The 23,114-nt window shown below is 32.0% G+C and overlaps 1 protein-coding gene across 1 annotated transcript in view; it reads right to left on the bottom strand.

The window, feature by feature from the left end:
* The window catches only part of LOC132754285 (uncharacterized), a 30,814-nt gene that overhangs the window by 6,161 nt on the left and 1,539 nt on the right, over window positions 1-23,114 (bottom strand). Inside the window, exons 3-7 of the mRNA XM_060744901.1 lie at window positions 22,098-22,208; window positions 6,236-6,456; window positions 5,310-5,589; window positions 3,663-3,875; window positions 116-256 (exon numbers count right to left, since the gene is read on the bottom strand). Of these exons, the coding sequence (XP_060600884.1) occupies window positions 116-256; window positions 3,663-3,875; window positions 5,310-5,589; window positions 6,236-6,456; window positions 22,098-22,208 (966 nt within the window). The remainder of the gene's footprint in view (window positions 1-115; window positions 257-3,662; window positions 3,876-5,309; window positions 5,590-6,235; window positions 6,457-22,097; window positions 22,209-23,114) is intronic.

Raw genomic sequence — 23,114 nt, 5'->3', positions numbered from 1 at the left:
AGGGTATTTTAACCAGTAACTGCGAATAAGTATTTTTTTGCTTTTTAAAGGTATGGTTTCACATTTATGATTTTCAATGATTTGTACAATTTATTTACACGAATAAAATAACAACCTTTGCATCTCCCATTTTCAATCTTGTAACCATCGTTACACGTGCACTTATATCTTTGTTTATCCGGGGTCAAAGTACAAGTCGCATGTTGATCCCGGCATCTGTCCACGGCAGGATTGCAATCCGAGTCTACTGCCTTTTCTGAAATATGATTATAACTATTCTCTTAAACAAAATAAAGAATATAATTATTTACCAACGTCTACCTGTCTAGCGGTGTATTGCAAGTATTACGTTTAAAAATATTTCTTGAAAAATTCCTCGAAGTGACGTCATAATTGCACCGTCAACATAAATAGAATTTGTTGTTTGTAATATTAAATGTATATTAAATGTGCATAATAGCGTCATTTGCACTTTATAAGTATCACTGGTAAGAGTTGAACAAAATTATTGAAAGAATAAAAAAATAGATCATAATCACTTTATTCAGCTTATATGAATCATGGTTTAAAAGCCAAATGCTATCAGTTTTCTTTCTCAAACACATTATATTTTAAAACTTTTGGTAATTATCATGTAACAATTTTTAAAAAGACAAAACCAAAACCTCATTTGCCATATATACATGATTAACTATCATTTGCTGACCTTGTTATGTTGGCCATTGGTTTAATTTTAGTGATCGAAGTCAATTTACTTTTGTTTATATTTTGCTACCTTTACGACACATCACTGTATGCTCAGTGCTACTTTTTTCTGGTGTTAGATGCCTACCATGTTGTGAAACAATAAAATATATTATCAAAACATTTCTAGACACATTTTTGACATGTCTAAAAAATAAATATATATATATAGGGATTTCTGAGACACACTGTGCCTTTAAAATATTTTAAACATAAATGGGAGCTATTCACACGATCAAAATGATATGTTTCTGAAAAATAAAAATGTAAGATGAAAAATGTTAAACACGCATAAACTATACCAATCTGGTTGGCTTAAACATATTTATTATAGCTCGATTGCAAAACAAGTTCTTATATATTTTTTTTTATATATTATCTGATATGTTTATATATCACTTTCCAGTTCGCTTCCTGGAACCAACAAGTACTGGTGTCATATGAAGAAACATGGACGTGCATTATAGGGATCAATTTTCTTTTGATTACGCAAGCGACTAAATTTTCTGAATTTACATGAGTAAATTTGTCTAGTACCAGCTCGCCAGAAAGCTGAGAGAAGTTTTCGAGTTCCAAACGATTTGTTGAAAATAGTCATGCAGTCAAACTTAACATTTTTTTGGATTTTGATGAAGAATGTTTGTGTTTCGCTGACTCAGAAGGTCTTTCTGGAGAGGTAACTTGATTGGATAAGCTACAAGAAACTGTTACAATTGTTGGTACCACGGTCTGCGTGGCCAACATGGAGCAATTGGAAGAATTCGACAATTGTACATTGTCATGTGCTGTAATAGTCTGGGAATTAGAGCTATCAGTGGAAAAGCACATGCAAAGATGTTTTCCCATGATATTGTCAGTGCATCTATTGCATATACCTGAGGACATTGACTCAATGAACAACTAGAAATGTGTCATCATGCCACGGATGCCCCCGCATGCAGCCAAATTTTCAGATGTTATAATATTTAGTTCCAAATTTGTTTGCACAAATTATTTTTTTCATTTTAAGTCCTTAAAACTTTTCAATGTTAACACAAACCATTTTCATACAATGTTCAAGGCAAATTATTCAGCCTTAACCTTTTGAAAACAGCATATTGCATATTTGTAGCCAAAATAATGGCTACATACATTTCCACAAAAGCATGAGTGCTGAAACTGAAAGTTTAAAATTTTACCAACATTCAGGAATGAAAAGTTTGTCCAAAATCATTGAGCCACTACCAAATTCAAACTTAAACTGATTATTCCTAAGATGTATCTATATTATTTTCAAAGTGAAAGGGACATAACTCTGCCAAAACAATCATCGAACCATGACCAAATTCGAACTTGACCTGTATTTTCTCATGGCATATCCATATGTCAAGTTTGAGTTGAATGTGTTGTACCGTTGGGGAGATAATGAACAAAAACTGAAAATTTCATATTATTTTCAAAGTAAAAGGGGCATAACTCTGCTAAAAATCATCGAACAATGACCAAATTTGAACTTGACCTTTTTTTATGACAAATCCATATGTCAAGTTTGAGTTGAATGTGTTGTACCGTTGGGAAGATAATGAACGGAAACTGAAAATTACATATTATTTTCAAAGTAGAAGGGGCATAACTCTGCAAAAAATCATCGAACCACGACCAAATTCGAACTTGACCTGTATTTTCTCATGACATAGCCATATGTCAAATTTGAGTTGAATGTGTGCAACTGGTACTAAGATAATGAACGGAAACTGATGATGACGGAATGACAAAATGACGGAAGGACGGAACAGGGTAACACTATATGCCCCGGCCATTACATGGCGGGGGCATAAAAAACTGGTAGTTTGTGGTTGTGAACTGATGCAAAAAGATCTATTGAGGGGTGACCTAGTTTCAAGAATATTGCATTCAGAACTGATTGTTTGAGTGTCCATTCTGTTTGTTTTATCACTGTTCGTAATAACTGGCCTGCAAGCACGTTTAACTTTCCTATCACACGGGCAGCTCTGACAATAGTTTTGTATTGAAGTAACATTTGCCATAAATCCCAGGTTTTCTGATTCAGAATTAGGGATTTTGTTCCGCCCTACTTGTTTATAAACTGTACAACTGTGGTGTTGTCTGACCGTATTAGAACATGTTTGTTCCTGAGATATGGAAGAAAATATTTGAGTGCGGTGAACTGCTTCCATTTCTAAACAATTGATATGTTGAACTTTTTCTGTTTCTGTCCAATGACCTTGAACTATTTGATTTCCCAGATGACCACCCCAAAGTTTCAGTGACGCATATGTTGTTACTGTGATTGAACACTCTATTTCAAAATGTTCACAGGATTTAGCAACCAATTTAAATGTGGAACAAGGCTTTGAGGAAATGGTATTGTCATATTTAAATATTGATTGCATGATTTCCACAATTGTAACAGATGGATTTGAATCTGTCTCATAAACAATCGTGCATTGGGAATTATCTGAATACATGATGCTATCAGACCAAGCAAGTGAAGATGATCTCTTGCAGTACAGTGTAATTCTTGATTTACTGGAACCAACAAATACTGGTGTCATATGAAGAAACATGGTCGTGACCCGAGTTGGGCTTGAAATCCATGATCTTTGGTTTGATTGGCAGACACCTTAACCACTAGGCCAACGCTCCGCTAACCAATCTGGTTAAAACTCATTTTTTGATTGTTTTGTTGAACGTACGAAAATAAAAACTAACGCCACAAAATTAAAAGTATATGATTCAAAGCATTCGTTCATGTAAGTGTAAACGTAAGATGAATTTGAAATGATAACTAGTGTACGTGTATAACCTTTTCGACAAATACCTCTGCTGCTGCTTATGAGGTAATTTCAAATAAAAATAAGCGAAACAAACAAAATAACATATGATTTCATTACATGCTAAAGAATATTTAGTCGTACCCTTTGGTATACAGCTTGGTATATTCTCCCAGTATCCAAACTTATGACACGTTATATTATACCGTTCATAGTCGTAACCGTAATATTTCTTCTTCTGCTTGATATCATACCCCTCGTCACAACGTACTATTGCGTGCGATCCCGTTGACGTTCCGTTCAATGACGTGTTGGCAAATCCATTCGGAATGACGGGCTCTGGGCAGCCAGCGTTCTCTGTTAGTAACCATTTTCATAAAATCATTTACAGGAAGGTGAGAAATTATTCTTTTATAATCAGCACAATTTAAAACCTCTACTTTATTATATTTAAAGTAGATACTGCACTAGAAAAACAAGTATGGAGCATTGCTGACCGAGACGTTAGACAAGCTGACGTGATAAAACCAGTGGGTTTAGCTCACTACATTGTTGCAGTACCTATAGACGCTTGTAGAAATCATGATCATAAAGTTGAAAAATATCGTTTTCTTCGCTTATTCTTATATTTTTCATTCATAATTGTATAGAAATTGGTGTGTATGGATGAATAAGACGTTTTAAAGTTCAATCCGTAACGTTAAAAAACATTTTTTTTTGCATTTTATCATTCTTGAAAGTAGCTTGTCCGGTATATACCGGGATACGGTATTTAATGTGGTGCTCCAAGTCTCACTCATAACCAGTATGGCTAGAATACAGCCAGCGTTAAAGAAAGGTCCGATATTCGACTCCGGTTAGGATCACATTAAAGTCTACATAGATGTATGTCTTTAATGTGTTCTAAACCACTTTAAAATGTGACCTTAATGATGACCCTACCGATCAAAAAAAAAAGTATCAAGAAAGACTAAGAAATAACAAAACAAAAATAATAACTGATAGATAAAATCATTTTTTCTACCTCATTAACAAAGACCAAATAACCCATTCGCAACATTCGCTCCAGGTGTTTTTTTAAAGTGTGTAAAGCAATGTATCTGGTGCAAATATAATTGTTTGTATTCTAACAAAGAATACTTGCAAAATGATTGTATGTCAAAAGACATGAAAATGGCAATAAATTGACTTAAAGCGAGTGGCGCATTCAAAAAGTCATTGCTAAACGGATAAAACCCTGTTAAATGAGCATACTATTTTGTACCCGAATATTTAATTCTGTTTACATACATTAAGCATGTGTGTTAAATAACAGAGACATTCTATGCTACAACTTTTTTGGTACTCAACCATATAATTAATGGAACCAATATAGTTATATATTGTTGATTAATTTTATAAAATTATTTTATAAGATATAAATTGATACCCTAATAAATAATAAATAATACCCTGATAAAAAGACGGGCTTGTGTGTGATATAAAACACACATTTTAAGAATATTTCGGATTTTCGGTCCATACCTTAACATTACTGACCAGCAAAATTTCCTGTACATGTATTGTTACTCTGTAAATACTGTAATGCTCTTCATTTTTGGAGGAAATAAAAGTATATGGTACAAACATTAAGAACACATTTACTTTGCTAAATTTTCCAGGCTTTCAATTTCTCTTAACATGGATTTTGTTATCAGACGAAACAAAAGATTATATCTAACTTACAGTTTAAAGTATATGTATGGACATTTTGTAGATCTGTGGTTTGATAATTTTCTTCATGAAACTAACCTTCAAATATCAAACTTAATATGTAAACCGATTCACTATGAGATACTTCTGCGTTCTTTCCATCGCCAAATGATTCTGCTATAAATATTTCAGAACATGTATGCACAAATTTTGGCTGCCAGAAATTGAATTTGTATCCCAATTCATACGCATAAGAGAGGCCACCAACTGATACGGGGCTGACAGTATTTCCGGTTTCCAGTGGTTCTGGGTACCCAAGATACATTCCGGCCGGAAACCGAAAACCGGAATTAGGTTTCTCTGGTGTCTCGGCAAGTACCTGTAAATATTTTTCAATTGTTAAACATTATTCTAACAAGTTTAATTTAACATGTTTTAAAGACTATCGTTGCTAGATTCAAATCCAACTTATCATCTACATTTACAAAGATAAAAAGATCAAGCATGTACGTTATGTGCTTTTTTGGAATACAGGTCAACAATCAATCACCTAGAAAAGCACGATAAAAATCAGAAGTATGGTTTTGTTGCATCTACAATTTATTCTTATGCCATGAATCAAAAGTACGGTGTCCTTATATTGTCAACCGCAACACTGTCTCTGTCGCGCTAAAATGTTGACTCACGAAAACGCGGAGTAACTTTGCAATAATCAGAAGTGATGTGCGAACACTGCGAAAAGCGCGAAAAGTCAAATTTACGAACAACAATAGGTCGTATTATCCGCACATTTACGATTAACCTGACTGTCGAATTACATTGTGGCGTTTCGCATTATTTATCGCCAAATCACATTTACGCAATGTCACTTTTCATTGTCGTGTTTCGACATCTAAGCATGATGGACGATATTACAAAAAGACATAACAAAAACACCGCATGAAGGTCTTTCAGTCCGATTAATCATCAAATAAAAAATAGATAAAATTAAAATACATTAATAAAGTCAAAAGAAAAATATTTACAGAAACACGAATCAGTGAATATTCTAATTCGTAGTCAATGTCTAAATTCCACTTGCTGGGCAGTCTGGTCAACCTATTCCAGGGCAAACTGGCCATATATTGAGTAACAACACGTGGGTTGTGAAACGGTGTAATGGTAGGACATTTCCAGGCAAAAATCTCCGCCTCACCTTCAGACATCACTATATCAAACCATGTGTGTTTTCTTCCATCAAATATTGCTAGAAAACAGTTTACATAAATTGTATACATATAACACTCATTCTCACTTAGGTACGACATTTCATAAATTCTAGTACTGAACAAGAGCAGTCACAGAAAGAGAAAAATGCCCCCGAAGGATTCTAGTTATAAACTACCTATTGCATGCTATGTGTGGTGGTAAAAATTGACAAAGTTCGAACTCCAGCAGTGACCTTTAATACAAAGAAACCTGGGTCTTGTTCACAACACATTGTCCATCTATGGTGACTTTATTTTTTTTAAAATAAAAAAATGAAACTTTCATGTATATGGAAGTTACAGAGCAGACACAAAAACCATCATTTATATGTAAATAACATAAATATTGAAAAAGTTTAAATCCTAGCAGTGACCTTGAACTAAAGCGTAGGAACACTGATCCTTTCATGCATATTAGTTTCAGAGCAGACCACAGGTAAAAGTCGCGTAGCCATGACTTGCACTATACCCCCGTCTCCCTCTACAACCCAAAATCCTTAAACATCATCCAAACATCGTAAGTATTGACAAAAATAAATTTTATGAAAAAAATAAGACTAAAAAATTTTAAAAAGGTATTTTACTCTACTTTCATTTTGCATAGAAATATCACAAGCATCTCAATTATCAGCGCATATATCCATCAATTTTTCACCGTTCTTAACAATCCTGGTGTCAAACCTTAGATAAATGAATACTCTTTAAGAAAACAACACTGTCACTTTCGCTAATTAAACGTAGCAAGTAATATTGAAGTAATATTGAAGCCCAAACTGTCAACAAATGAAATTCGGAAGAGATCTGATTGCACTGCTTTGGTTTAACTCTCACGAGTAAAACACACTAAATTAACAGTGAATGAATATTTCTTTGTATTGCATATTTAAATATGATGAATTTAATTATTATTTGTAATAATTGTTCATTCAAAGCATAATATGAAACTATAACGCACCTTTTTTCCTATATGTCAAATTCTCAATCAAAAATAAAGTAAAATTGGGCAGCAGATTGTTTTCAAATAGAGTATTTTCATTGGTCACATGAAAACTTCGGACCAATGAAAATACTCCATACAAAAGCAAAGGGAAACAAATCTGATGTGCCATTTTACTGTTTGAACCTCCACAGTGACCTTGACCTTAGTTGTAGAAACCTGAGTCTTGTTCGTGGCACACTATTTATCTATGGTTATTTAATATGTGAAGGAAAAATTAAAATCCTTTCTTGCATACTGAAGTTTCAGAGCGGACACGACCACCACTATATATATCTATTTAACGTGTTTTAACCTACACAGTGACCTTGAACTTAGTTTTAGAAACCCGAGTCTTGTTCGTGGCACATCATATATCTTAGACTATGGTTATTTAATATGTGAAAGAAAAATTAAAATCCTTCCATGCATTCTGAAGTTTCAGAGCGGACCTTGACCTTAGTGGTAGAAACCCGAGTCTTGTTCGCGACACACCATACAGCTATATTTATTTCATATGTGAAAGAAAAATTATAATCCTTCTATGCATACTGAAGTTTCAGGGCGGACACGACCACCACCATCTATATTTATATTACATAAAAATGACAAAGTTTGAACCTCCACAGTGACCTTGACCTTAGTGGTAGAAACCCGAGTCTTGTTCGCGACACACCATACATCTATATTTATTTCATATGTGAAAGAAAAATTACAATCCTTCTATGCATACTGAAGTTTCAGGGTGGACACGACCACCACCATCTATATTTATATAACATAAAAAATGACAAAGTTTGAACCTCCACAGTGACCTTGACCTTAGTGGTAGAAACCCGAGTCTTGTTCGCGACATACCATACATCCATATTTATTTCATATGTGAATGAAAAATTACAATCCTTCTATGCATACTGAAGTTTCAGGGCGGACACGACCACCACCATCTATATTTATATAACATAAAAATGACAAAGTTTTAACCTCCACAGTGACCGTGACCTGAGTGGTAGAAACCCGAGTCTTGTTCGTGACACACCATACGTCTATATTTATTTCATATGTGAAAGAAAAACTACAATCCTTCTATGCATACTGAAGTTTCAGGGCGGACACGACCACCACCATCTATATTTTTCTATAACATAAAAAATGACAAAGTTTGAACCTCCACAGTGACCTTGACCTAAGTGGTAGAAACTTGAGTCTTGTGCTTGAGTCTTGTTCGCGACACGCCATACATCAATGGTTATTTCATATATGAAGGAAAAGTTACAATCCTTCCATGCATACCGAAGTTTCAAAGCGGACACGACCACCACCTACTATATTTATATAACATAAAAATGACAAGTTTGAACCCCCACAGTGATCTTGACCTTAGTAGTAGAAACCAGAGTCTTATTCGCGATACACCATACATCAATGGTTATTTCATATATGAAAGAAAAATTACAATCCTTCCATGCATACTGAAGTTTCAGAGCGGACATGACCACCACTGTTTATATGTATTATAAAGCGGAACGGACTGACGGACTAACGGACAGACGGACGGTTCGATTTTAATATGCCACCCTCCGGGGGCATAAAAATGAATTTTCTTGTATAATAAAATTCTATTCCATTCCAAAATTGTATGTATCTCGACATCTGAAATATAAAATATTACCAGTACAGATGTCCTAGATTTTTCCCTATGACAGGTTTTCTAGATAGAACCAGAAAATAAATTTTCGAGACAATGGTCCTTTACATTGTGCATATGGTATGGCGATTTTATTTTGTCTCTTGAAATAAACTTTCTATCAGCTATTTATATGAACATCTGGAAATGAGAATCAATCATTGAACTGACAAAAAATACATCTTTTTAAAAACAACTAATGGAAATGCATTTCATATCGAATATGCATAAATCTCATTTTCAAAATGAACAACATTACAAAATCCACAGATCCATACAATGGACGAGTAAGAAAATGTGACGAATTCTTGAACGTACCTTCTTATTTATTATTTAATTGTCAAATGTGAAATAATTTGCGTCATCTCATATATTGACAATTTATTAAGGACTCGTAAATGTTTTTTTTCAATTGTCCCGTAAGTGACCTAGTCTCCAGATGCTATGGATTGACAGAAAGAAATGTAAATACTTTGAATTATATATTTATAATGATTGAATATTAACTTATATTTATTTATGAAATGGAGCAGATATTCATTTGGCAAGGGTGGGCCATATTAACAATACTTAAACAATTGAACTGAAAATAGTAAAACAATGAGTAAAATATCGTATAAGTGGTAAAAAAAAAAGTTCAACAAAATTGCTAGATTTGCATAAAATCCAAGTTAGTGTAAACAAAAACAATAATACGAATCAAAACAAATATTTTTTCTCATAGAAATATCACTTTCATTCAGAAAATTACTGTTTAATAATTGTAAGGAGAAATGTCTGCCTTGATGTTATTTAATCTAAGGATAGATTTAGTATTTTTTTTTTTTGTAATTAACATTTTATTTCCCATATTGTACAAAACATGTAACAGAAATATTTTTTGGTCAATATAATGTATTGGCAATCAATAAACTGTGTCCAAACCACCTAACTAATTATTCATTTTCATGACAAAAGCCACCCTAACTTACCCTTCAGTGCTTAACAGATAGAGGATTCTCTTTATAAAGACCTCTTCTTGTCTATATAGGAAATGTTATATTTCTCCTCAGTGTGACCCTGGTCACAGGTTAGACTGTAATCATGCATCAAAGTACATAGTCAATACAAATTCAATAACCTCAATTAAAGCCAAATTAATCAGTACACATACAATAGTTTTAAATGGAGCCATATTAATCAGTACAAATACACTAGGTTCAGATGAAGTCAATAGTTTCAAATGAAGCCATATCAATCAGCACAAACACATTAATTTCATATGAAACCATATTAATCAGTACAAACACATTGATTTCAATTGAACCTGTATTAACCATATCATTTGTACATAACTATAATCAATATTGCTTTATTCTGATGCAGGAGAGAATTCTATATCAATCGAGGATTTTCATATTGTACAGTGATTTTGAGAAGAGGAAAGGAGAAAAACCATTCCTTCCTCCCCCTTTAATAATATTTAGAGTTTTACTCTATAGTTTAAAGTAATGTAGTACTGAATGCTTAAATTTAAATACCATATTTAAATTTTGTACCTATGGGATGAATATGCGTTTTAAAGAAAAAGGATATAAAAAATGGAGAAAATAAAAAGGGTTCAGTGAAATCTACTAGAAGGATTTTTATCTCAGATTCAAATCTGAAATTTCAAATAATAGGGAATTTTAGATTTTTTGGTGGTGTCTCCCGGTGCCGCAGCAGTGAAGTGCAAAGTTGTAGAATAATAATACATGACTTAAACCTTCATTAATACACAGAATACAAAAAAAACACTATTCTAAATTTGCTAGGTTTTTGTATTTCTGTCATGATTTCTGAAACAATTCATATGTTTGATTCTGTTTAGCTATGTATTTTTCAACTGTATATCTGGCATTTATTTGAGTTTTAAAATTAGCAATAGAAGGCCTTATTTGTTTAACTCTACAATAGGTAGATTTATCTTCTTTTGAGATATAAATCCCGTTTAATTTTTGACGGGTGCATATGTGAAATTGCTTCAAAACTCATCCGTGTGAAACGGTAAAAACATTCCGATAAAACTGGTTTTCGTAAGTTTACCAAGCACGAGTTTTTCGTGCGTACATTGTAAAGGCTGCGCATTTAAAGTTTAAAATTTGACGTGGAAACATCGCTTATTAAAACTGCTCTCGGTATTTGAAATGCTTCAACAGTTCAACACAGCTGGTTTCAACTGTTCACCAATTCGTCTTTCAGATAAGTATTTCATGTTATTTTGATTAATTTTGCTTTACTTAAATGTGCATTTTAAATTTAGTATGGCAGTGATTCTTAATATGCATTTCACAGTGTAGCTATAACTTACGCAAAAATTGCTAACTTGGTTCGAATTGGTATATATAATTATACATATCAAATGTTGTTGCTTTTTATGTTTACTACCACTGACATTTTGCTATTGGGTCATGAAAAATTGAAAGATTGCTTATTTCAAGTCTTCATGTGCACAAGGCGTGGGCGCGAGCACGTGTCTTATGTGTAAATTTTATACATGTATATGCAGAAGTACAATACAAATACTGCCTGACTCGGCTATCTCCGCATGACTAATCATTATTTTATATGTTGAATAAAGTTTACAATTCGATTTTAAATACAGATACTAAGTTATTGTTAAAAGTAATACAAACAAAAAACAAACTTAACACAGAGCTTGGAAAATAATTAGTCGTAATTAGTCGTGTACAGATGTACATGTGTTTGATTTATTTTGTAGTATTACTGATACAGACTGGTGTGTGCAGCTATGTCTATAGACAGATAGACGAACATGTGAAATGTATTACTTCCAGAGCAAAGGTACATCAAGGAAGGAACCGGTTGGTGTTATGGACTGATGGATAGCGGCATGGCATGGTTCAATGTGCTGACGGGGAATGACCCTCCTTAATTCACGCTATTCATGTAAAAGGTAATTACTTGCATTGATCTTTATTATTAACTTGATTTATTGGATAGATTATCAAATAGAAACATTTCTTTCATGCACGAGTTGTATAGTAATTGAGTGTGAAGTTGGCAGCCTAGCTGCCCAGTGGCCTAGTAGCGGCTCAGCGGCCTGGCGGCGTGAAGTTGGCGGCCCAGTGGCCTGAACTTAGTGTTGTAGAAATTTGTCGACTCATAGTTAATTTTGAAGTCATTTTAAATTTACATTAAAGAAAGAAGGAAAAAATACTTATTCATAAAGAATAACCTGGCAACCTAAAATTTTACAGTTGTAGAAATTTTATAAAAACGGCACATTGTGAAGTTCTTTAGACAATTCTTGATATTAAAACAGCACGCCTCCAAATTCATGCTAAGTTTCATGAATTTTTTTTATTTAAATTTATTTGAATGTATAATATTGTGAAATAACCAAAAGGAAGCTATTTGCACATTATCAATAGCATCTACAACCCACGCGAGTTGCCAAAAAGTTGTCAAAATATGCATGATAAATAGTCCTTACTGCATTAGAACATGTAACGCAGTAGAAATCTAGTTGTAAATATTGAAAAATCAGTCATTAATCGCACATTACATGTAAAATATTACTTGAATCTTCAATCATTCTACTTTTCCTAAAATCATAGTACATATTTCTCAAGTTAGATTTTATTGAAATATTTTGACTCATCTGGAGGCATGCAGCTTAAAAAGATATATAAAACAAACAAGGAATCATAAAAGAAATTTTTGATTGTTTTATCATTTTTGTGAAGTTTGCGGCCTAGCGGCCTGTCGGACTAAACTTTGACAGGCCACTCAAACCAATTTGTTGTTTCTTATATGACTTTCCTCCTATTTTAACATCCGTAAAACAAGTTTTCTTTTCGTGTTTAACAGTGTCAAATTCTAAATATGCCGTTTTTATTAGTTATAATCCAAAGTTTCTCTAAAGTATTTAAATTGATTGATATTGTTAACGAATTAAAGAGAAGTTGAAATTGTCTATCATATTTGTTAATGAATTAAGCAATACATAATAAACAAGGGCCAATTATCTTTAAATAATAAGAAATTGAAAATTCTACTTCCTTCAATATATGTATATAAAAGATAAAGGATTCGAACCGACGACCTGGTTTGTAGTGTCTTTGGTCTGTTAAGGCACCTCAATTTCCATGTTTTGTGGGAAGTGACCTGATTTAAAGTGCTAAGTTGTGTTTGTCAAGTTTTGTTTGTTTCCTTTTAGAAATCTTTAGCTAATAGTCTCTTTATCTAAGTTACTTCATTTTATTTTCCCGTTTGATCGTCTTACTGCCTATGTATTTTGATGACCAAAACCGTTTTATTTGAAAAGGTCAATGGTTCTACCAAGCAAATCTTTTTTGCCAGAGATTGTTCCCAAACATATGCTGTACTGTGCGGCTGCATAGCATCAATCGGCATGCTACAATGCATGTATATCGTTTATGAAGGAAAGGCGGGAGAAACATTGTTTTTTTTATAATTTTAAATGTCCGCGTCGTGAGAAAAAAAAAAAAAAAAAAAAAAAAAAAAAAAAAAAAAAGTTGCAAAATGGTTTTGGCACATCTAGTTATTAGTATTTATTTTCTATAAGTCATGATACCGCAGCAGTATCTTTGTGCTCACTTTTTCATAGGTTAACCGTTTGATACAGCACCTTGCGTTCGGCGGTTATCTCTTATATTGGTGTTATTGGGCGTGCGCCCTTAACCGTTAGAGGGGGCCTGTGACCGTGCGGTCGGCCATTTAGCTCTCCATAATTTTGCCTGTGTCTTATTTAGACAGGGCTTCAAAAAATCAACTTGCCGGTCGACGCCTTTAAGTGGCTAGTCGAAAGTTGAATAAGCAGTGTTTGATATGTACGTGTAGGTCCGTACATATCGCTTTATCGCCGCGTTGTCTTTGCTACATACCTCTAACACCCGGCTTTGTTGAAACAGACATGTAAGTCCCCCTGTCCTACCGGTCTGAAGCTTAGCTCAGGCTTTTTTTATGGATTGCGATGTATATTATATTAGCAATATTTGCTAAGAATCCAACCCCTTTTTTTGTTTTTAAAGTTTCCTTATTTTATTAAAAATGTGTACATGTACTTCTCTCGCTTTTCCTTCATTTTCACTGATGAATATTTCAGTGTAGTCGAGATCAGACTGGTATCCAATAAACATATTTACCATTTCAGCGCAGGAGTTATGAAAATAATTAACAAATAACTACTTAGGAAAACCCAAGGCATCAACTGTATCAGATCTTTACATTTTCCTTTCGCAAATACGTGCATTCACTATGAAAATCATTAGTGGCGAATTTCATTTCTTGAAATATTAAGTGGCCCTTAACACACAAAATGTGCATTTCGGTATTTTATAAAAATGTTGTCAAGAAATATCTCATTGATAAGAGATTTAATGGGAGCAATTTGCCCCGATTTCTCTTAAGCTTTGTTATTGTTTTACTCTTGTAAAATGCCACGCCGCTTTATATTCTTAATCGTTGACCTCTTAGCGGCAAGTCCAAGAAGAGTTTAGCATTTTCAGAGCTTATTATCATAGTTTACAGCACTTTGCGTTGCTATGTAGCTTTCCATGCATTTAGCTGGGAGCTGTCTTTCATATTTTTCTCATTCATTTCATATTTTTTGACGATGATATTTGTTTTCACCAAAATGCACAATAAAGTCACGGCCTTATTCCAATCATTCTGTGTTCTGTTATTTTATTCACAATTGACTATTTATAAAACAGTTATTTTTTCTTCTGGGAAATACAACTATTTGTATTAGAAGTGTTGCGCAGTTCCAGACGGTGCTATATCTGTTATGTAAAGATATTTGCATGATGATCTTTGGTCCTACCGTTTTAATAGCTTAGAAATGCTACTATTGGTTCTACATTCATACGTATCTGCTATATATTGTTTTGTTCATTTATAAAGAAATTGCGTCATCTTAGACCCCATATCTTTCAACGAAAGATATCCCAGCAATAACTTAAGTTTCGTCTGCTTTCGAACCTTGTCGCTGAAAAACTACTTAGTAGTAAGAATACCCGTAAATAAATTATTAAATGTAATGTTTTCCATTTAAAATCAATCCATTTATGACTTTGTCATATTTTGTATTACCAAAAAGAATGTCAGTAACATTCAAATCATCACAAGTAATATTACATTTATCTTTGACATAATTTTGTAATACTCTCCAAAAGTTTTTGACAATTTCACAATCATATAAAAGATGAATAAGAGTTTCACTCTCAGATTTGCAAAAAGTGCATATATCGTTATTTACAATGTTCATTTTTTTCAACAAATAATTTGTGGCAAGTATTCTGTGGTTCAGTCTAAACTGGAACCAGATTAATTTTGAATCCTTTGTAAATTTATATAGTAATTCATATATTGAATTAAATACTTTCTACAGCCTCTGTTAAATCATTTTTCCATTTCAAAAGAGAGTTAGGATATTGTCCGGTTTCAATCATAGTTTTATAAATCTGTTGGCAACCTTTTTATCATGAAGAATTATGCCTAGTGTTTGAGGAATATGTACATTATACTTATATTCCTGAGGTAGTTCTCTGACATGAATTCTTTCTAAAAACTCATTCAGTGCTCTAATAATCCTCATATATTCTAGAAAGTTGCTTCTTATGTTATTTATTTCATTAAATTCATTGAATGAATAAAAATCACCTGTCTGACTGATTAAATCACCTAAGAATATGACTCCTCCATTAATCCATCTAGTTAGATGAACGCAAGAATTTCCAACTTTTATGCCAGGGTTGTACCATAAATTAATAGAGTAAAGATCTTTACTTGTTTTTGGCTTAACTTTCATAGATAGACTCATATAACTTTTCATTACATCTTTCCAAAAAGGATTTATATCACAACTTAGTTTTGTTTTCATGAAATCTGTTCCATACTTAAAAATATTATGTATACAAGGCAAAGTACTTTCTACCAACTGACTATATTTATTGTCATTATGAACAATACGTCTTAACCAAGTCAATTTTAAACTATTCATAAAACAGCTAAATTCTACCATTTTAAGGTCACCAAATTTATAATCTTGAGTAATAATATTTCTTTTAACTTTATCTATACCACCATTCCATAAAAAATTGTAAAATAAACTTTGAATTTTATTGATTTTTTCAGTAGGTTGATTATGAATGCTTAAAAAAAGATGGTTCAATTTTGCCAAGGCCAAAGACTTTATAACTATACTAATTTTCCTAATGGAGAGATTAGTCTTTTGGACCATGAAGCAAATAATCTTTTTAATTCCTCGATTTTTAAATCAAAGTTTAAATCTACAATTGGTTTCAGATCTATTGAGAATTAAATACCTAATACTGTAAAAACTTCAGTGTTCCAATCTAGATTGTAATCAGGACAAAGAACTACTTGGCTATTTCTGTAGGAGCCAAACCAGACTACTTTCAAATTGGTTTTTTCCATATTAATGTTAAGGCCTGATATCTCTGCATAGAATTTAAAAACTTCCATGGTATTCTTTAATGATTTGGCTGTGCCATCTAAAAATATACTAGTATCATCAGCATACTGTGAAATCTTATACTCTTTCTCATTAATTATAACACATTTGATATCTTTGTTTTTTCTTATTAATGAAATGCACAAATGATGAACAGGTATGGCGATTAAGTAATAAATACAAGAAGCAATTTCCAAGATATGGGAGCTGGGCAGCACCGCCTGACATAAAAGTGAAATATTCTCAGTTTGAAAACTAGCATGTAATTGTTTAGTTAACACTATTTGTTTAGGTATTTTATATTTTTCTATCTCAAATCAATATAATCATACATTTAAACAACAAACTCTGATTATTATTTACACCCAAAACAAACACACATCATTTATCAACCACTTATACGTAATATCTTTTCAAGTATACGTCTTTTATACGAAACAATACTAGACACCTGGCGAGCCCAAGCTCTAAACAACTTATGACCAAACAAAACAATAAAATCACCACAAAATGAAGAACACAAAAAATGAATATTTTACAACTCTAAGATACAGTATAAACCACAAACATTCATCCAACAATATTAACTTCGCACAATCTAATCAGCATCAGAAAACAATTTAAACTAAAGCACCCAATATTTAATTCTAACACTCACGTGATTTTGTCACTTTAGACAAAGAAGGAAAAAAACTGGTGTTAAACTGTCAATAAACACCGGTAAGGGACTACTTGTATATGCGCGATTATGTTTTCACCCTCGAGTGTATAGTTTATAAAGCATTTTAAAGCAACAATAAAAAGCATTTTTATTTATATTTTCAGTTCGTATAATGTTTTCTTCCGATACAATACCGAAATAATATCTCACATACACTAACGCCATATATTAGCTACATATCAGTTAATAAATATTTTGACAAAACGGCGCCAATCCGTAAGCAGCGTAATGACGTCATCCTAAGTAAACAACTCATTCATAAACAAGCTTACGTTATTTCATACATGCAAGAATAATAAATGGGGCGCTGATGTAAAAACAATACGACGTAAGTTTTTAAATATTTAAAACTTGATAAAATAACGTTTTTTTCTTATTATTTCTTTTGTTTAATAATTTCTATATCTTCACAACAGAAGGGTGCGAAAATCGAACAGCGTTATACGAAAATCGGCATCGGAAGTTATTTCCGCTTGAAAAATAACATTAGTGATTTTCCTTATTTTATCGTGTAAGAATCGAAATAACATCGTCCTGAGAGGTGTATATCGGCTATTTAACACCGGTTTTGTCGTTTTGATGCGACTAAATTAACCATTCAGGCCTACGGCCTTCGTGGTCAATTCCTACGCATCAAAACTCCAAACCGGTGTTAAATAGCCGATATACACCTCTCAGGACGATGTTATTTCTTAAATATATCTTCAAAACAAAGCATCAACTAATATAATCTTGACCAGACAACCAATATCAACCAATTATATCTTCACAAACAGATATAACTCAACAACCAAAACAACTAATAGCAAAAAATAACATACACTTAATTCATCGTAAACTTAATGCATCGCGAATAAAACAGGTGATTAAAAAAATAAAGAAAAGCATTAACATCAAGCTTGCAAAGTGACTGGCAAAATATAGACTATTATGTTTAATTATTGTATGAAACGATGCAAATCTATTGTAATTTTTAAAGGTACTAACTACAAAATTATAGAAACAAAACAATCTTTCTTTTCTCATATTTTCTGATAATTTATTTTTTCATTGAAAATAAATAAAACTGTAGGGAAAAGAAATCTTCAAACAATTATAAAAACTGTAGGCAAAAGAAATATTTGAACAATTATAAAGACATTGTTTAGATATTTTTATTATGTGTCCTTAAAAGGTTATAATTAGTTAACTACATCAAATATAATAATGCCTAGCTTATAAGTATGATATAGTTTTAGAGATGCACTAGTATTCTGAAATAAATTCACGGTGGTCATTAGAATATCTACCTGATCCCGGATTTTCTTCCAGCCACAGATGTGACACATGACTATTTTGAGTAATTACGTTGCCTTTTCTTTTTTATATTGGCTGCTGTAAACATGTTTAACTGGGGATTTTGTCAACTTTTTAGATAAATTAAGAACTCAGTAATGGTAGAACAACACATAAAACCTAACAAGTACTGTATTACCATTCACCTAAAATTTCATTATTTTTTTACATTTTACCATCTGTAGGCGTATGGCTTAACTTGTTTAAGACTTAAAACTGAACATGAACTTAGCATAAAGTTTTAAATTATATTTATTAACAACACTCAGTTTTTGGACTTAAGCATACATTTAACAATGACTAATATATATGATAACACCCTTGAATCACAAAACATATTTACATTGACAGGGTGAAAAAAGGGAAAATGAAACAAAACTGACCAATTAGCTGGCATATTTCACAAAAAAATGATAATTCATAGAACACAGTGAGTTGCTACAAGATTGATATAGACATAAAAATTAAAGTACATGTAGATGTTTAGCAAAATTTAACCCTTTATAACATCACAATACATGTATCTTATATATATGTCAATACAATTTAGATAATAGTTTTTTGTTTTATTTTTCATTTTGAATATTAGCAAAAAATATATGTTCAGATAATTCTGATCTTTAAAACTTTGCCACAGGAACATCATTTTCCGTTAACTTTACAGAAAATGCTTCAATTGTTTACAAGTGAATGTACGACCTTCTAAGATTGTGTGTATACGTAGTCCACACAGCAGTTATCAGTGACGTGGTGGTAAATCTCTCCTATTACAACCAATAAACCCTGATCAATTAATATCACCACAATTATATTCAACCAACTTCAACAAACATTCTCTTCTCAACAAAAAAATAACCGCCTCACACTATCAGCGTGTCTCTCCTTAACTGATGTAAAATCTCTCTCAAAACGCGCATATTTGCTAGCTTAAACGATCTGACCTTTAAACATGTATACATACAGCGACTGGTTTAAACATGATATTTACACTCTATTCAAAACAATGTATCACTTTAAAGAAATATTAACTCGTTGTTTCATCTACAACAATATATCACTGAGTCTCGTTGTAAGATACATATCTACATAAAAAATAAACTTCATGATTATTCTGACAATAATTTTCTTTCGCTCTGGTCATTTACGGGACAAGTAAATCTTATTACTTTTATCTTATAATTCAACTGCAAAACAATGTGCAGTATGTTTGTTTAAACAGATATTAAGTATCTAGATAAACTAAAATATTTTATATCAAGATGCATGAAAAGTCATATTCCATTTAACTGAAACATCTCTAAAAATGTTATAAAGTTTTCAGAATGTATTTATTTAAGGACAAAAACTAGATAGTTCTCACCATATCTGCTCCAAAGAACCTTCTATATTACAATTAATACAAGATACTCCAATATTATTGCGCGTGGACTCAAAATTTCCCATTACTCGAATGAATATTCCAAAATTAATTTTACCATTTGCGGGACAGCTCAGCCAGATACGGGACACGCCTATTTTCATGTTTACTTGAAGTATCAGTTTAAAGGTATGTGTATATAAAAGTAAGTATCCATTGAACTCTATAATAGTCAAAACGTCTGAATACCAATAACAGTATCAAAATTATGATTTTTAGATTCTATCTGCAAGTGAAAAAAACACATTTCAGATGCGCATGTTTAAAAAAACATGTATACTTCTTTGTTTTCGTGAAAGAGTACTATCCTAACAATACCAATGTCCAATAACAAGTTGAAATGATTCAACAAATCTAGCAGAATAAATCACAAAAGAATGTGAAAGAGGGTGAGTGCTCGTAAATGTTGAAAATTTCTGTTTTACAAAGGAATTTTATGAGAAATTGTGGAATGGTTTATATGAATGACAGAATATAAGCAAGATAAATATCCGCTCTAAATATCTGAAGTATTATAACATTGAAATAATTGAAAATATATTGCAAACGCATGGTATTGATGAGCCTCGTAAATGATTTTGTAAAAATTACGGTTGTAAAATCAAAATTAACGTGAATCCTAAACAAAATGGTTGTACAGATACTCTTAATCTTCATATTTTATGTTAACTATATTACTGTAGACTTAATATTGCTATTGAAATAACCACTTATATGTTACCATGTATGATTAACATTGTTTTGCAATTAAGACTCGTAAATGATTTCGACTTTGAAGACAAACAATTCAAATTCGATTTTGAGAAAATTAATTTTCGTAATATCAAAAACAGTTTTATATGTCAAAATCTGCAATAGAATAACGAAAATAAGCTGTGTTTACTGTTAACCACGACTTTTTGTACGAAGATACGTGCAATGGCCAATATTTCGACATGCTGTTTTTCGTACCCCTTTCTTGCAAAAGTAATTGTCACTAGAAAAATCAAACCAAAAGCTACTTTAGTAAACTTGCACTCAAATTAAATCTTTGATGCAGTACCAATTGTTAAAACATTTTACAAGGATGTTCGGGCTTATATATATCCACAAATTTTCACAGAACACTGAAGACATGGAATGTCGTACTTAAGAGTGAATGAGTGATAAGGTTAGAAAATTAGAAACATATATATTCAACATATCGTCCAAACTAATAATTATTCTTTAAAAAAAACCATTATGTCTGTGTTTTAATTGAAATGGAAGTTTTTATTAGATACATCTGTTTCTATAAGTCATCCCTCGAACGATTTAATTTAATTTAAATCCACAGTCAGTTATGTCGCATTTTCTGATAATGTCATATCATTTCAAATAACCACATATATATAGCAAAATATCGTGCTAAAAGCTTGTGGATCTAAAACAACATAAATGAAATGTTATCTTGATGCAACGTATTTTTGGTTGCATATTTCTTTTTTATCCTTCAATTCAGTGATAATAACGAATCGTATTCTATAAATAACAATTTAAGTACTAAAACTGTAACGAACCCCCACCCAAATCCCCTTAAAAATGGATATAATCAAATTAAAACATTTTAAGTTCACTGAGTACTAAAATTACTATGAGCTTTAAATTGCACATAAAACTTCAAATATGGACTTGGTGCCTTTAAAATTAATCATGTGACCATATATACTTAGAAGACACCTTTATCATGAAACATATCAAAGAATATAGTGATATAAAAAGATAAAAGAAGAATCATAGAAAAATCTTGGTTTAAAGATTGTATTAAGACAACTCCTTAAGTAAGATCAATGGCATTATTGCTTGAACTATTTTATCAGAATTATATCAATATGTGAAAACTCACACCTATGGATGTTTTTTCGTAAATGAACATCATATATTACTGTAAAGTTAATAAAGTTCTTAAATTACCAAACACGCTTTCTAAATAACTAACTGAGCATTTATAATGGAAAATTATCTCAAAATGTCGGACTTTTTTTAATTTTAATTTCACATACCACCAAGGTTTGACGAGTCTACCCACATTCTCGCCGTGTTGTTACTATAACCATATACAAGGTAGGCGTTTGTTCTGTCAGATACATCCGCGTATACCTGCATGCTGGATCCTGAAAATGATTAATTACTACATTTTCTTAAACATTAATAAAAGCAATATGAAATAATTTTTTGAACATGAAATTTCAAAATTGGCAAATATTTCTTTTATGATGCTTATTACACTTATAAGTATTTATAATTTGCGTTAAAGAACTGGATCATTGTCGAATTAGTACTATCGGTCACGTAAATACACATCAAAGAAAAAATATCTCATTTTTAATCCGGATCGTTTGTCTTTTTTCCCTTCCGTTTTTGTGTAATAGCATGTACCTGGGCATTCAGCATACTGCACGTTTGTAACGTCGCTTTTCATTGGATATTTGTGACGTTTGTATAATTAGTTATTAAGACTCTTGACAGGCCCTATATTTTATAAACAGTTGTTTGTATTGCTCGCCCATATGGTTTCTTTCCGTTGGCGAGGGTAAACAAACACATACACATAACCCGAGACACAAGGCGAGGGATACATTGCAAACAACTGTTTATATACGGCCATACTACCTGGCAGAAATCTTTATGGCGAATTTATAATACAACACACTTCTTTTAAGGGGAAAAATGTGATTTCTTCATGAACTGACAGCAGACGCGTATAATAAACTATATAAACATCACGATTATCCAGTAAAAAGCGACGATACAAACGTGCAGTATTGTAAGAGCTATACAAACGTCATGGTTTTCCAATGAAATGTGACGTTACAAACGTGCAGTATTATAAAGTTTTTTTTTATAATACTGCACGTTTGTAACGTCGCTTTTCATTTATAATACTGCACGTTTGTAACGTCGCTTTTCATTGAATAATCGTGACGTTTATATAGTTTTATATACACGGCTGTTGTCGATTCATGAAGAAATCTTACTTTTTTCTCTAAAAAATGATGTTTGCTGTATCATAAATTCGT

The sequence above is a fragment of the Ruditapes philippinarum genome, unplaced genomic scaffold (genome assembly GCF_026571515.1).
Source record: "Ruditapes philippinarum isolate M1 unplaced genomic scaffold, ASM2657151v2 ctg3930_1_1_1_1, whole genome shotgun sequence".
Classification (NCBI taxonomy): Eukaryota; Metazoa; Mollusca; class Bivalvia; order Venerida; family Veneridae; genus Ruditapes; species Ruditapes philippinarum.
Note: the sequence above shows the minus strand (reverse complement) of the source record. Positions and strands in the feature narration are given on the sequence as shown.